The sequence below is a fragment of the Alligator sinensis genome, unplaced genomic scaffold (assembly GCF_000455745.1).
Source record: "Alligator sinensis unplaced genomic scaffold, ASM45574v1 scaffold359_1, whole genome shotgun sequence".
In the NCBI taxonomy this organism is placed as follows: domain Eukaryota; kingdom Metazoa; phylum Chordata; order Crocodylia; family Alligatoridae; genus Alligator; species Alligator sinensis.
In genome coordinates, this window is record NW_005842577.1 from 200,279 (window position 1) to 216,983 (window position 16,705).

The 16,705-nt window shown below is 42.7% G+C and overlaps 1 protein-coding gene across 1 annotated transcript; it reads right to left on the bottom strand.

Annotated features, from left to right (window-relative positions):
* Positions 1-1,217: 1,217 nt before the first annotated feature.
* On the bottom strand, positions 1,218-14,704 carry LOC102382338 (OX-2 membrane glycoprotein-like). Its single transcript, XM_006032495.3, has 5 exons — positions 13,353-14,704; positions 11,305-11,640; positions 3,047-3,352; positions 2,475-2,614; positions 1,218-1,567 (listed from the first exon to the last, which is right to left on the bottom strand). The coding sequence occupies exons 1-5, from the start codon at positions 13,399-13,401 to the stop codon at positions 1,463-1,465; spliced, it is 936 nt and encodes a 311-aa protein (XP_006032557.3). The 5' UTR covers positions 13,402-14,704; the 3' UTR covers positions 1,218-1,462.
* Positions 14,705-16,705: the final 2,001 nt, after the last annotated feature.

The window sequence follows — 16,705 nt, forward strand, 5'->3', positions numbered from 1 at the left end:
GGTGGAAGATGTCTGCAGGGGGCTGGAGCTCCATATGCAGAGTACAGTGTAAGAAGTTGATGTCACACCACTCAGAACCACGTTGTCTCCTGATTGGAATGGTAGTGTCTTGTCATAGGAAAGACTGCCTCCCACGCCTTTGATGTTATGGGAGATATGTCTAGACACTCTTGGGAGACACCAGCTATTCATCATAAGCTCAGGATGTTGACAGCTCTTTGCAGGGCTCCACTATTCCCATACCCTGCCCTCACCACACCTGATGTTCCGGGCATTGTTATGTGCCTCTGAGATTGAGGTTTCTGCTCTCACTTGAAGGATCCTCACCTAAGGCTTTGGCTAATTGGCTGCTTGCCCCGTTCTTCCTTGCATGGGTCCCAAGGCAGCTATTTCTCTCTTTTGGTCCCCTGTTGTCCTCCTGGGACTGGGGCTAACTCTCTCTTCCTACCACCCTCCCGGGGAGTAGTTCTGTCCATACCTTCTTCCTTTCCCAGGTCCCCAAAGTGGTTCTCTTCAACCACCAGTACTGGATTCACTAGTCAATTGGCTCTCCCTGTTGGATCATGTTCCTCACTGGGTCTCACCAGGTAAGTTGAGGGGCCAGAGTCTTTCCTTAGGCTCTGGGGTCAGTCTTCTCCTCCCATCTGCTTTCCATTCTCCTCTCTTGCTCTTTGCTGTCTTTCCATTCTCCTCTGACCCTGGATGCTTCCTCGGCATCCCTTAAATCCCCCTCTTTCGAGCCGGGTCTACAATGGCGCCTCCTACTCACTGACCATCTGACCCTGCTATTCTTCTCTTGCTCTCTGGTGTGGTCTTTTCTTTTGCTGCACGGTTTTCTCCCTCCCAGGTTCAAATCCTGGTGTTTGAGTTTGCAGCGGCAGCCTTTGATCTGCCATGACTCCAACTGACTCCCCAATCATTCAGAGCACAGCATTTTCCTTGTCCCAGCTTGCCACAGCTTCTCCCGTTTCCTGAGTTAAGTTTGTCCCTTTTACTTCCCCCTTGGTGTTCCCGTGGCAGTGCTTCAGTCACCCTGTCACATTATGACTGAAGTATGTACACATTTTTGAGATACCCTTCTTCCACGTGATTTAAGATTCTTAGCTTCACAAAATATAGCACATATTTGAATTTTTAAAAAGGCTAGCAGCTTGTGTAAGAAACAATAACCAAGAAGTCTTAATAAAAAGATTATAGAAAATACAAATCTTGCCTTTTATTGTATGCAGCTGTGCAACTATAATTTAATAAATAACTTCATTTCTATATAAAAATTGAATGTATTGGACCATGTATAAAAATAAATAGATATTTAAAACATCTCATTTTGCTTCTTTCTTCATAAAAAGTGTAGTAATGGCATGTGAACAAAACAAAAGTCCCAGGAAAAGTCAAATTATGGGTGAATGCTCCTACTTCACTACAGATAGCAAAGGTCTCCTATATTATACACAACAAGCAGTCAGCTATCTAGTAAGTCTTCAGAGGCACAAGGTGTGGTAGGGCGTGGTTGACCATGGTCTGTGCACCATATAGACTTCTTATCTCTGGTGCTGATGGGCAGTACCTACCAAAAGAAAAAGACATAGCTTTTTAAGCAAATAAAAGGGTGAATTATTTCAAGGTTGGAGAAGAACTCCAGACTTCTCAGAGGCTAAATTACTGCTTCTGCCTATATCAGAGGACAAAGGATAAATTTCTCCCCTACAATATGATCAAGGGAACCCAGCTTTGACTTAGAGAGGATTGTGGAGAGGCAATAGAAGAGCCTCCATTAGCCAGTTCACTTGTGGTGGCTTTGCACAACACTGCTTTTTATAGAATGCTGTGCTGTTTTCAAAGCAAATGCTTTCCAGCGAAGGTTTACTATAGTCTGGTACTGAGAGCTGTCCAAAAGCCAGACTGCTGGACATATCATATTTAATTTCTGTTTTTGCAAACATTGCTGCAACTTCTTTTCCTCCCAGGGAGGGAGTTAGATATGAGCTAATCACTTTGTGTCTTGGTGTCTCTATTTTTTTATCCAAGATGATGTTAATGATGCCCACCCTCCTTTATATAATGTTTTGAAAATACAGATGGAAGTCTATCAGGATCAGCAAAGAACTTGCATTTTTCTATTTCCAGACATGATGTAACAGCACTGAGAAGATATTCAGTAACTCTTAATAAATTTTGTGTTTAAACTTTGGGTCCACTGCACAACAGCCATGGGCTTATTTATAAGAATAGCCCATACATAAGACCAGCCATTTACTGGGTCAGACCATAGGTCCATCTTGCCCACTATCCTGTGTCATACAGTGGCAGAGAGTGGATGCTGAAAGGGACAGCGAGCAGGGTATGACCATAGTTTTTCCACTGTTCCTCTCCCGCTTCCAGCCTCCAGCATTTAAGTTCTAGGAGGTTCGAATTCAGAGGTGGTGCCCCTAATTCCCATGGTCCCCTGGTAACATACTTCTGGAAGGGCTCACCCAGCACAGATCTTGATTTTCTTTTCTTTGATGTTGCCATCTCCAGCAGTGGCAGAAGCAGCCAAGAAGAACCAAGAGAACCAAAACAGTGGACACATAGATGGGTACGTCTCTAACCTTTGGTTCATGTAGATCTTGGCCTGCAAAAGAATCAACAAACCTTAAGAGAAGGGCTAAAACTACATCAAGAGCTGCAGTCAGCTTTGCCAAACTCCAGAAGAAGGAAAGGACCAGGTGCAGCTGTACTGCCAAACAAGCTGTCTGTCACTAGGATCTTAATGTAGCCTTCAGTCCATAACAGATTGTGCTTTGGCCTGTTCCAAGTGAGGGCATCGCCAGCCATATATTTTGTCCCTCACTGTGTACACACTCGCTTCTTGTTCTCTTAGCTGTCCCAAAGCATCCCTATCTCCTTTGCATGAGAAACCCTGTCTTTCTCTCAGCTATGCTAAAGGAGCTTTTGTTTGACAACTAGTCCAGGACCTCCTACTTTGCATTGTCTCAGAAACACTTTTATCTCATACCACAGGATATAGCTCCCTCCTCCTCCCCAAAACAAATCTTATACTCACTCTGTTTCAACCTGTCCTTGGGCAGGGCTAGGGTAATGTTCAGAGATGGATGTTGGATCTCACAGGTGAGAGATTCCTCCAAGAGTATCCTGGAGGGGACGTGCGTGAAACTGCTTATAGCAGTCACAGTCTGGTTAGCATGTTTGATGAAATACTCTGTTGGTCTCTGCTGAAAGTGGCTGGACAGGATCCAGGAGACCTTTGGGGTTGGTTTCCCTGTTACTGAGCAGCTCATCTCCAGCAGCTTCTCTCCAGCATTGTCAGGGCTGGACACAAGCTTGGCCTCCACTCTGGGTTCTGATATTGCTGTAAAACACAAGATAAGATTAATACCTCCAGCTATATCAGTGAAGAACTGTATGCTTGGAAAAGAGAATCTTGGTGCCTGTTTCTTGCTAAGTCATGAAGACAAAGCTTCTATTAATTTTACTTTCCAGTGCTGTCTGCCATCTCAGCCAACCAGGACACTCAGCATGGTAATACAGGCTTTCACAATATTGGAACAAAAATGAAGAACTCCATAAATACAGACATGGGGAAGTAAAAGCACGGGAGCTGCAGTATATTATCACAGCTTGACATAAGCAAGAATGAGTGGGTTAAAAGATAAAAAGTAACATATGTGGGAAGTAAGAAGCCAGGTAACTAAAATGAGCAAGGCAGATGTCTATTACTTTTCTTTTTTGTTTTTGTATAGTTTTACTAGTAGATGGTAGGTGCTGACCTAAGAGCCCTAGGACTGACCCAAGAAACTAATAAAGTAAAGCAGGAACAATGCAAGTTTCCCCATACAGATCATTTTAAAATCAAATCACGGTAACATTATATGTTATGTCTTTGTATCGTTGTGCAACTGAAGTAAATGAGCATATGTAATTAATAAACTCCCATCAGTTTTGTTTCCTTTATATAGTTGTAAAGCGTGCTTATATTTTGAGTTATAAAATTAAGGACAAAATGTATAAAGGAGTGGTTCCTTAACTACACACCCTTAAGAACTGAAGTGTGGGCCTCATTTTCACATGTGCTGAGCATCCAGAAGCTCCCATTAACTTGAACACATGCTTGGGTCATGCAAATATCACCACTTCCTTAGGTGCCCTAATCATGCCAAGATTTACCCAGACATACAACTGTACTTTGGTGACTTGAGCTTCATCATACCATACATGTAAGTTAAATTATGCATCTGTATATGCCTTGGAAGGACCTGGGTCTACAGATGGATCAATAAGTCTAGGTACTTGCAATAAAATATTAGTTTCCTCGGATGTTCCCCTGAGTCTTAAAACTGGCAACTATAGTTTTGTCATTTGATTGATACAAAAAGGGTTTTAGATTTTGTTGATTCACTAATATTTGTGTGTTCTATCAAAGCGTCTCTTTTTCCACTGTGCAGGTAAATGGTTTCTGCCAAAGGTGGCTGGACAGGATCCAGGAGACCTTTGGGGCTCCATTCCTGAGCAGGATATTTCTAGCAATAAATAAATAAATAAATATACTTAGAATTAAAGAACCAGGATGGATAAAAGCTGAAAGTCAAATCAACTGAAAGTCAAAACAAAGTTGAAGGATAAAAAGTGGCATCTATCGGTTTGGCATCTACATCTCTCCTGAACCATTAAGTATCTTCCCTTAGCCCTATGCTAATTTTCCAAGCCAAAAATAAGACACCATGTACCAACCTTAACCTCAGAGAAGCTACAGCCACTCCATACTTAGGTACAAAATAAATAAATAATGTCAGTTTAGGGTTCTTTTTCACGAGGTCTTTGATTTCTAGTTTCTACAATAATCCTAAAGTCCATTAAGTTCTATGTTATAACCCCAGACAATGTGTTTATTATGGTTGCACCTGCTTTTGAGATCTCATCAGAAACATCTCACTTCTCTCGTCCCCAACCAGACAGAAACTCAATATTATCCAACTGCAAGGACTGATGAATTACAATACTGCTTCCTCTTAACACTGCAGTAAAAACAGTCCTGGGGATTTCAGCTGAAACTTTAAAAAAAATCTCCCATCTGAGTTTGGAAATTGAGAGAGGAGTGATTACACAAAGAACATTAAGTTTCAATTAGCAAATCATTACTTGAACTTCTTCTTTTACTCACAAGATGCACAAAAATATGGTTTTGGTTATCACCGCCCACGACATTGGCCTCAAATATTATTGAAACTGACAAAAAAGAAACAGTGAGTAAAATCTTCCCAAGGTCACATGGGCAGGTGTTTCCACTGGGAGGTCTTTTACAGAACGTCAGTGAAAAATAACTCACATGACTGGATATTAATACTTCACACTGTTCAAGTGGGAGATCAATGCTTTTTGTAGACGAAACTCTGACAGAAGGCTCAGAGAAATGATCGAAATTGCCCCGTCATGCAGTGAAACTGTGACAATGTGGAAATTCATATTTCTCAAATCTCACAACCCTGCTCTTTACATTGGGCCATATTTCCCCACCCATTAGATTTTTTGTTAAATGTTATAATCCTGAAGTATTATACAGCCAAATTCACAAGTTCTGCCCCAAAACAGCTCTCCTGATAGACAGACATTTGAATCTTACATTGAATCTATCCTTATTCATTGGCTATGTCTCTGTTTTTAGATATTAAATGAAGCCACTCAAATTTCTTTATTTTCAATGTTCTTTATTTTAAAGGGCTTGACCATGATCCCAGTAATGTCAGTGGGAGGCTAAGAGTGGCACTGGTATCTAATGTTTATAGAAGAGAGCCAGAATTTGCTCTGCCCCTGACTCACTGTATGAGGTTTGGCACATAAGTCTTCCTGAGCCTCAGTTTCTCCATCTAGGAAACAGTGTCAGTATTTATCCACCTTCCTTTGAGATCTCCATTATATTATTCAGAATGTATCTGGATACACATGAATACAGCCACAAAGGATCCTGTCAACTGGCCAGTAACCATCACTGTGACAAACAATTGCCTCTCTCTCAGGTTCCAGCTCCAGCATCTGCCACTTACTCTTCAGAAAGATCTTGAATTCAGAAGTACAAAGGGGCAACACTCAAATTCTCTTTTTGTCGTCATTTCTTATTACGGGAAAACCCATCCCTATTACACCAGTTTTTATAGCATTTTCCCCCACCCCCTGTTCCAGCAACACAACTCTAAAATTCCCTCTTGTGAATATACCTATTCCTGCAGTGTGTGGTTGCTAGGCCTTATGTGTGGTATACGATACTAGCTGTGGTTTCAGTTCCCTTGAACAATTATAAACCAGTTATAGTGCCAATGCCAGAATAACCCTCCCGTGGAATATGAAGACTGTAAAAGCTTGTCAACAACTGCCATGTAATCTCCCTGAGAATCCCCAGTTATCCTTTCCTTCTCTCTAGGGCAAGCAGATAATGATTTCCCTTCAAGCAGAAATTTTTGCAAGTTGAGTTGCACCTTGGAGTGACTGAGGGGTTCAGACAGTCTTTGGGGTGAATTCTTGTATCACATTCTCAGACAGTAGGAATCCTCTATTTGGTTTAGCACAAGTTACTCCCATAGTCAAAATAGGAATTTAGGGTGGCCTATACACATGCTCATTGGTGTTCTAATTCGAATGCTGCAGTGTCATGTGTATTAAGCTCCTGCGTGTTTTAAAATGGCTGCAGGGCACTTTAACTAAGCTTTGCTGAATGAGGTTTAAATAAAGTATCCCACAGTCATTTTTAAACATGTGGGGGCTTAATATATGTGACGGTGAGGCACTCCAATTAGAGCGGCTGCCCAGGAACCACACTAATTAAAACACCTTCCCCTCCCCACATTTCTGATCATATGCATCAGAAGCCCATCTAAATCAGGAATTTAAGGATATGCCTGTATTGCAGTGGCAACATGTCCCACATGGGCCATTGCCAATTCTATCCCATGCACTTCCATGCCCCAAACCCCAAAACATACCAGTGAGGCCACTGCAGGCTGGTCTCCTGGTGCTGGTCTCTGGCTGTTGCGGACAACCCTGGACTGGCCTCACTGGAGTATTTCTATGCCTGACACATGTGCAAGAATGGCCCATTCAGGACATGCCCTAAAGTAGCTTCGAGATTGAACCAGAATAATAATTCAAAAATAAATGCACAATTTAAAGCATTCACAGTACAAATTAAAATATTTTATAGTTAAAATGGGTCAGAGGGATTGAAAATGTTTCATTTGGTGATATCATTGGGTGAAAATATAAGATAAAAGCTAGTGTAAATGTTTCAGAACATTTCCCATGTCCTATGTCTCATTTAATTTTCCAACGAGTAAGCTCATTTTGTAGCTGTATATCATTTATGGCCATAGGGGATTACCAGATTATGTCATCTGACCTCTTGTTTATCCCAGGCCATTAAGTTTTACCCAAAAATCTCATTTCAAGCCCAAATACTTAAATTAGACCAAAGCATTTCAGTCTACACAAAACTAAGCTGAAGTGTGCCAGAGGCTGGGAAAAGAATAGACCCGAGTTGCCACCTACAAACCCAGTCCATGACATGGCAGAAAATTGTTTAGGTGAGATATATTCAGATTATCATAGCAGGGGGTCCACACAGCAGAGGAAGACAACCACCACCTCCTTTCCTCCCTCCCCAATGTCCCTGACAATCTGATGAGAATGACATTTCTTTTCCAATCCTAAAGTTAATAAGAAATATGACCCAGAGTATATGAGCAAATCAGCAAGCCAGGAACTTAAGAAAGAGGATATCTTATACCTCAGAGCATGTGTCCACTCTCACCCTGGACAATTTTGGATCCATTAGAGGAAGGTGAAAATAAAAACAGAATAAATATGACCAAATATGCACTGGGCAAAACTGTGCAAAGGGGATGGAGGGAATTTCTTCCTGACCTTGGCAGACTGACCAGGTGAAACTGGGAGCTCTGCTAGATTTTAAGAGGTTAAGAATCTTGAATTATTATTCGAGGAAGGGATACAATGTATATCTTATATATATATATATATATATATATATATAGAACATCCATTTTAGTGTTCAGGAATATAGACCCACATTGACAGAACCATTGTCAACTGTCTCCTTCATTCAGTTCAGTTAGCAATGTTCGGGAAGGTATTTCTGTTGTTAGAACAGCAAAAGAAAGCTTTGAAATGTTATTGGAATTATCAGAACATCACTGAGGTGCAAGAAGCTTGGAGAAGTACATATGGAAGAATGCCGTCAACGTGCAATCTGGAGAGAAAAAATATTGAACCTGATTGCCCTGTGAAATATATGCATAAGCAGCATTCTAGGAGGCCACACGCTGTGACAAGTGAAAAGAATTGGTACATGCTATGTATCAGTGCTCCTAAGGGAAAATCCACATTGCATGCTCACTAGATTGAAATGAGCAGGACAAGCGTTCAGTGTATTATGAAGGCGGCAAAAGGAAAGTCTGCCTCTGCCCTTACAGGGTAGGCAAATAAGCAATTCAAGGTAGGTCTACACTGCAATACAAAGAGTATGTCTGCTGCTGAGCTAGTGTGGATACTGGTAACAGGGTAACTGTGCCAGCAAAGACTAGGTATCTGAGTATTTGTCCAAGGTTCCCACTGGATCTCATGATGTTTCAGCTATCCTGTTCTTTGTACACAGGGTAACTTGCTTACAGCTAGATTGGGGATGTGTATACAAGATGCAAATGCACCTTTGGATTGCAGTGTAGGCATAAAGTCCCACCAACAAAAATAATGCTTCTTTCCTTACATTAGGAAATTCCCCATACCTTTTATAATAAGGCCGTATCTCACTATATGGGATTCCTAACTGCTTTAAAGGCTACATGAAGAATTAAGTCTCCCCTGGCTGAAGGTAGGGTTGGGTGGTACCTTAGAAAGTAACTGATTCAAAGAGGCATAGGGAACAATTTACTTTGCCAGATGCAAGTCAGAAAAAGGGTATATACCTTCCTCCAGAAGCATCTGGTACCAAATACCACCAAATGGAGTGCAATACCTGATTGAATATGCTAAGTTTCATAAGGTTATTCATTTAATTAAGAAATGCTTAGTTTATTTAACAGTCACTTTTCAATGCATTTTATTTCTCAATGTATTTGATATAAACACAGTAGGATATTTGAAAAAAAACTAAAGCCCTGGACAGACATACACAGAACCTAGTATAATTTACTTTGGTTTTGTATATCAATAAAATACACTAGAAGCAAATGCTGAGAGATGTGTAATCCTCATAAAAGATGGTTATTACAGCATTTAGGTTGTATTCCATTAAGGTATGGGATCTCTGCATGTTTTTATACATGCTCCAGGGGTGGGGCAGAGGAAGATGGGGGGCTTTAACAAGAGTGACTCTGAGAGCTGCTTTAATTAAAGTGCCTGCAGTGTCTTGTGTATCAGCATCCCCACACTTCAAAATGGTGGTAGGGGCGCTTAACTGAAGCTCGTTCAACAAGCTTTAGTTAAAGTGCCCCCGCTGCCATTTTGATGTACAGGAATGCTAATATACAAGACACGGAGGCCAAATGGAGTGCACAATTTAGCACTGTCCAGCAGACTCAATTAATTAATTAAGCAGACTTAATTAATTGAGTCTGCTCTGACACGCTGTAATTACAGCATGGAGCAGCCTCCCCACATGTATACAGGCATCCTCTGTGACCGACAAAATCTGAACTCATGCCAGTAGATCTTCATCTCTGATTCTTTAAAGAAAGAGTGAAACCTTTGAAAGACTCACAGAAACTGCAAGCAATAATGTCTGTCAACTACAGATATGCTTGTGCAGATTATTGCATAGGTTTGGATTCAAGAAACAAATGGCTGCTCCAAAAAGCATGTGTATTGGTAGAAAAATATTTTTTTTAAGTTTGTTCAAGGCCAGGAGGAATCATAATAGCAAGGATTTGGGTTGCCTTGGGAAAATTCTTTTCCTGCTTTAAATGTTAATGGTAAAAGCTATACTTCTGCATTGGAGGATGCATGTTTGTACAAAATGTTTTTCTTTGTTATAAATGATTTATTTTAAGCAAAACAAAACAAAGTGAGTCCCTTCTACTACCCAGAAAATTACATTTAAATTCTTTCTGTATTTTGTCAGTTTTGATTTAGGATCTAATCATGCCTTAATTCAGATTTCATTCCCACTATCTGTTCCTAGACACCTGTGCTTAGCTATATGATCCACTCCATGGTTGCTTAAGAAATTTATCACATGAGAATTCAGAGGATTATCCTGAACTTTGGGCTCTAGTCACATGGATGTGAGCTTCTTTTGGAAAGCTTTGATATTAACAGATGAGCAAAGTTGCCACAACACTATAGGCTGCACTATGCCTCTATACTGTTGTTCCAAGAAATTGTATACGTGGAAAACACCTTCTGCTCAAACTCCTTAGGGCACAACTTAATCTGCTTGAGTGTCCAAGACAGCAAGAATGACAATTGCTAATAGTGGATATTGAAACCCTTCTCATATCCCACCTATCTTCTAGCATTAAAACTGAAACACCCTGCAAGACATCTGAATAGCTACACATTCTCATTTCATTTCCAGGTAATCTCCCATCCCTTTCTTTTTTATAGAATCTCTATTTTAATTGAGGATTTTTATTATGTTTGATTATGAAACCTGACATCTCATCTCACAGTGTTCTTTCCCACTCATTTCTCTGAGCCAACATAAGCTGATCTCTATGATGAATTCTTAGTCACCTACCACAGGGTAAAAACAGCATCCATACTGAAATTCTCTCTGCCTCCCTTCTTACCAATTTCTTGAACTCAACCTATCCACTGTTTTTTAATTGTTGCTCCATAATTCACCTCCAGATATGTTCAATGTTGAATGTCAAAATGTAAGCTTAAGGTAGAAGCTTAATTTAAACACTTCAGTGGCACAGAAGTACCATGCTGGGGAGCAGAGGTCCTCAGCTTTCAATGCAATGTGCAGTTGGAATTTCTTCCTACAACTAAAGCTTCAAAACTGGAAGAATAGGGAATGGTAACCTATCAGGTACTCTGAGTAAGCTGCATATCAAAAGTCACCATTTCCTGATTTCTTATTTTCTTAATGATAAAAAAATTAAAAATAACCATTAAACACTACTTCCCCCCCTATCAAAGGTACAACTGATGAGGAAGGATGGAAGAGCAATTAGGAAAACTTTGCCTTAGGAATAGAGAGATTTAACAAATGTTGCAACTAGAGATCAACATCGTTCTTTCCATGAGAATGGCTAGAGTTTCAAAAAAGTCCCCTGAACACTGATGATGTCTTACCGTAGACCTCGAGACACATCCTGCCAGAAACGGACCCCAAGGGAAATGTGTTGAAGATGCATTTGTAGCATCCCTCATCTTCCATGGTGACTGCATGAAAGGTGATGGCAGAGACTTTTAAGTCGCGCTGGGTAAAGTTTATGTGGCCAACATAGTTATCCAGGATCTTGTGACCATTTATCTTGCTATAGGTTGCTATGTTGTTTTCTTTCTTCCCGCTCTCTTTTTGCCAGGTGACTTGAAGCACATCATGCTTTGAAATCAAGTGGCAGAGGAAAGTGACATTTTTTCCTTCTTTAGTGGATTGGACTTTGCTTGGTGTTACCTGCACAGAGCCTGTGGGAAATCAGAAGGTGTAATTCAAAGATTGTTACATCTATTCATGAAACATATGCAATAGAGAGATCCCAAAATCTATTACATTAATATGCTAAATGTTCCCCAACAATTTTTAAAATTTGCTGCATGCTTCACCTTTAGACTTTCCAGAAAAAAGTAGTCCTGGAGAAATTCACTGGAATGTTAAACTGCTGAAAGTAACAGGGACACTCATTAAGATAAGACATCTCCCCAGACTATTCAGTTGCCTCTCTCACAAGATTGCCAGTGAGACAGCCAGTTCAGATCCCAAGAACAAGTGCTCATGTGTTTTGTGATGCGAACATTTGTCCAATGGGATCTGTAACAAGGACTCATAAAACCAATGAGCAACAGCCACTTTATTAGCAATTTTTGGTTGCTACCAGTCCCTATCCTACTGGACTTGAATTAGTAAAGCTGAAAATTGCACTTTAATGTATACTTCTACATACAAATGTATTAGTGTAGAGCAAATGCTTCATATATAACTTAGTCTTAAGTTATAGTCCATGGACCAGCAGTCATCTTAATTGCAGCACTTCTTCTGATAGCTCACAGAATAAAACATATTAAGAATTAGTAGTGGGAAGGACAGGGGAATGCCCATACATGACAGCTTGGCCTCTGAGGGGCCTTGACCAGGAGGCCTGGACCCCCATTCCCATGCTGGAATGAGACATGTTCATGAAAAGTTATCTTTCAAAATCAAAGAGCCACAGTATTGAAACGCTCCATAAAATATTAATGGCTTTCCCATTAACAAAGGCCCGTTGAAGTACCATTAAAATGACTGGTGAGCCCTACTTCATTCTGCACTGATTCTTCTCTTAGAATAGAAGCTAAAATTAACTTGGTTGGTTTATATTACTGCCCCCCAAAGTAAGATATAGACAAACCAGGCACAAACAACAGTATTTCCTTTCCTAACTAGGCTTGAGTCAGTATGATTAAGTCTACGGCCAGTTGCTGACCAGAAATAAGGTTTTGCCATGCATACCGCTATGACAAGGATATATTTTGTTCACGTACAGAATATTTACGCCATAGTCACTCCCATAACTGCAACATAGTATAAATATGTCCAAGTTTGTTCACATACTGCTACTAGCATAGTTGCAACAAGCACAGAATCCACCTAAGCAGAAGAATCAATGCTCAAGTGCTTAGCTTAGTACTGTGCTGAGCTCTGTTATGGATAGACTGCCACTGGAACCTTTTTTGGCAGAAACACAGTAGTCTAAGTCAGACATCCCAGCCTGACTAGAAGAAAACTAGTTTAATACCTGACAACCATAAATTCAGCCAAAACATAAGATGGAATCAAGTTGGGTGGGGTGTTGGAAAGCATATTAACTATTTTCATTTAATATTTTTTAAAATAATCTATGCACAAACATGTAGCAGATGGACACACTTCTTTTAGAATTAATTTGAAGGTAAATTAAGTAAGCAGTCTAAGTATGAAGTGTCAGTAAAGAAAGAGAGGAGTAAAACCCAACCCTGTCCCCAATGGACAACATGGTTGTTTGTCTACCAGTAGTGCTTTGCTACTGAAGATGCTTATCTGGGATGGTCAGTGAGAAGCCAAACTGCAGCAAACATTTCTTTGTAGCCATAAATCATCAGGTCAGCAGGTTGTTTTGTCAACAAAAGTTTTATAAGTTTTAGCCAAAAAATATAAAGTTTACCTGAAGCAACAGTCCAGACTCCAGAAAAGAGGAGGAATTTGAATATCATCTCAGCTGTGAGAACAGAAGTCGACTGACTGGTTCACAGAGCTTTCAACTTCTCTTTTATATTCTCAGAGCCTCCCAGGGACTTCCACGTCAAACTTATGGTAAATAAACTTCTCTAAATTTGTGAAAAACCCCAGGAGAGCAGTGAAAGGCTGTATATTCAGGGAAAGAAAACAATACCATCATGCAGTTTCTTAAACAAACAAACAAAAAATCTTCAATTTGTTGAACCCAAAATATTTTCCTTTATTGTCTTAAATTTGTCATTTTTAAAAGCGAAGTCCTACATGGATTCCTAGTGAGTCTGCCCTTGCACCACAGGTGTTAGGAAATAGAGGTAACTGCTCTAAGGTCAGGTAAGCCTGACAGATCAGCTGCCTTCCTGTAGATTCCCTACTGACTGCCAATATATGGACAGTCTTTTTGCTCTCACATATTAACAGTGACGTTAACGAGAGCTTAAATGTATGCATAGGGACCTACCAATATCACCATTTTGTGGATTTCATGAAATCTGACGTTGCCCGCAAAATCTTTGGAAAAAAAAAATGTGCTGAAAACAAAATGCTGGTCCCTCAGGGCAGAGGAGGAGGAGGCATGGGAGGACTGCCTGCTCGAAGGGCTGCCAACAAGATAATTGCCTCCCCTCGCAACCTATCAGAGGTGAGGGGCTGAGCCATTAGGGTCCCATAGTCAGTCAGAGGTGTGGGGGGGTGCCGTGTTCCCCCCACAAAATGGCTGCTGGGCCCTGTGTTCTGCCCGTGAAATCAGCAGGCCGCTACTTCAATTTAGGTAGACCTCTATCCATGAAGCAGTTGCAGGATCTAGGGATGTTTTGGTTCATTGGAAAATGATTTTTTTTCAGCCTAATTAAGATCAAAACCAAATTTCTTATTAACCCACCATCCCCTCCCACTCTCTAAAACCAAAATTGACAGTGAATGGAAAATCTAGCTTAACAGTATTGAGTATGACCATAGCCGTACAGACAGAAGACAATTTTGAATGACATAAAGCTGCGTAACATTTTTTTTTTTGTCTTGGTATTTCTTGGAAAATACCAAATCCAAGAAAATCAACACAGGAGGTACTTAACATTCTTCAGTAGTCACAACCTATGCATCACTCGAAAAGCATTTCAAGTGATCATTTGTTTGATTCTTTTCTCTTCAAGTTTAGCTGTTTTATGCAGAAGGCAAGATAAAGATGCACTTTATAGACTAATTGAATCAGAGATGCATAAGTGTTTGTGAGCAAGAGCTCACTTCATCAGATGCTGTGAAAAGACATGCACAAAGCCCAGTTTCCTCAGCCTCCGCCCTCATAAATCATGTACCCCAGCCCCCTCATCATTTTTCTCGCCCTCCACTGGCCTCTCCAATTTGTCCACATCCTTTCTATAGTGGGGAACCCAAAACTGAACACAATACTCCAGATATGGCCTCACCACATCTGTGTGGCCCCAGGAGTGGCATGAGATGCATGGGTGTAAGCCCATCGCGCCCCCACACCCCAAGGCCCTCCCAACGACCATGGAGCACCCCGATGACCCCCAGCACTGCTGGAGGTAAGCGGGGCCCATGGTGGGTGGGGCATAGCCCAGCTGCGGGGCGGCTGAGTGGAGCCAAGGAGGGCCTTGCTCTGCCCTGGCTCCTACTTCACTCAGCCCCTCAGGGAGAGAGGGGAGAGAGAAGAGGGGAAAGAGGGTACTTACCAGTCCCTCTCCAGAAGATCAGGGTCCCCCAAAGCTCCGGGTAGGGCCCCACTTGACAGGGAGCAGCACTTTGCCAGCGGCGGGCCCACTGTGCATACGTGGAGTTTAAAAGTGCCCGCCAAACAGAAAAAAAAGCTTAGTTTGGCCCCAGGAGCAGTGTGAGATGCACAGGTGTAAGCCTGTCATGCCTCTGCACCCTGAGGCCCCCCCAGTGACCACAGAGCACCCTGCCAACCCCCAGCACTGCCAGAGGTAAGCAGGGCCCATATTGGGAGGGGCATGGCCCTGCTGTGGGGTGGCTGAGTGGAGCTGAGGAGGGCCTCTCCCTGCCCCAGGTCCTACTTTGCCCAGCCTCCCAGGGAGCCATGCAACTGCAGACTCACGAACATGATGCGCAAACAGGCATGCTTCTGGGCCCAGTGCACAAGTTAGCATGGGAGTTTGTGCAGGAGGGCGAGTGGGAGAGCCCTCAGCCCTGCCTGTGAGCCCCTAGGGTAGGCAGTGCCAGCTGCAGCCGGTTTACCAGTGGCATCATGCGGATGGGCTCACGCCACAACCCAAGGCTCCCCTTGGGGTCTGCGGCCCCAGCCCTCTGGTTCCTCAAAGGCCTTTACCCAGACGGAGCCCATGGTTCGGGGCTCCATGCACACAGAGCCTCTGGCTCTCGGCTGTGGGAGCTGCCTGAAAATTTTTCAGGCTCTGGAGTCCAGGAGCATGGTCACCTCCCCTTGTGGGGTCTTCTGCCTTTTGGGGTTTCTGGTGCCCCAGCTGGAGGAGCTCCAGGCCGCAGTCCAGAGACTGCATGCCATCAGGTGTGGTGAGTGGGAGATAGACTTCTACTGCCAGGCCCTTCTCCCCCAGGAGGCAGAGGGTAGAGCACGGTCACCCTCTAGGACAAGGGAGGACTCGGGGACCTCCCTTGCTGTCCAGCCAAGGGGTTGCACCAAGGTGACCAGGGGACCCAAGGCCTGACACACAAAGGTCCCCACCCCACTGGAGCTTTCCAACAGGTACGAATCTCTTGCAGCCCCAGCAGAGCCTGCCAAGCTGCCAGCTCCTGCAGGCAACACAGGCTCAACTGTAGCTACTGCCCCCACTCTCCCTAAGACAAAACGCAAAGTGTTTGTCATGGGAGACTCCATCCTGAGGGGGATTTAGGGGGCAATCTGCTGCCCCAACCCCTTAGCCCAGGAAGTCTGCTGCTTCACAGGAGCCCGAATCCGAGACATTGCAGAGAAGATCCCTGAACTCCAGCTCACTGACCACTACCCTATGCTCCTTATCCATGTGGGCACAAATGACATGGCTTGGAGCGCTCCCAGCCAGGTCATGAAGTGCTACAGGGATTTGGGAGCGGGGCTAAAGGGGTTGGGGATGCAGGTAGTGTTTCCATTGAGCATCCCAGTTTCAGGCTATGGGCTGAGGAGGGAGAGGAGGTTTGAGGTAGTGAACCAAAGACTGTGGCACTGGTGTCATAGATTCATAGATGTTAGGGGCGGAAGGGACCTCAATAGATCATTGAGTCTGACCCCCTGCATAGGCAGGAAAGAGGGCTGGGTCTAGATGACCCCAGCTAGATGCCTATCTAACC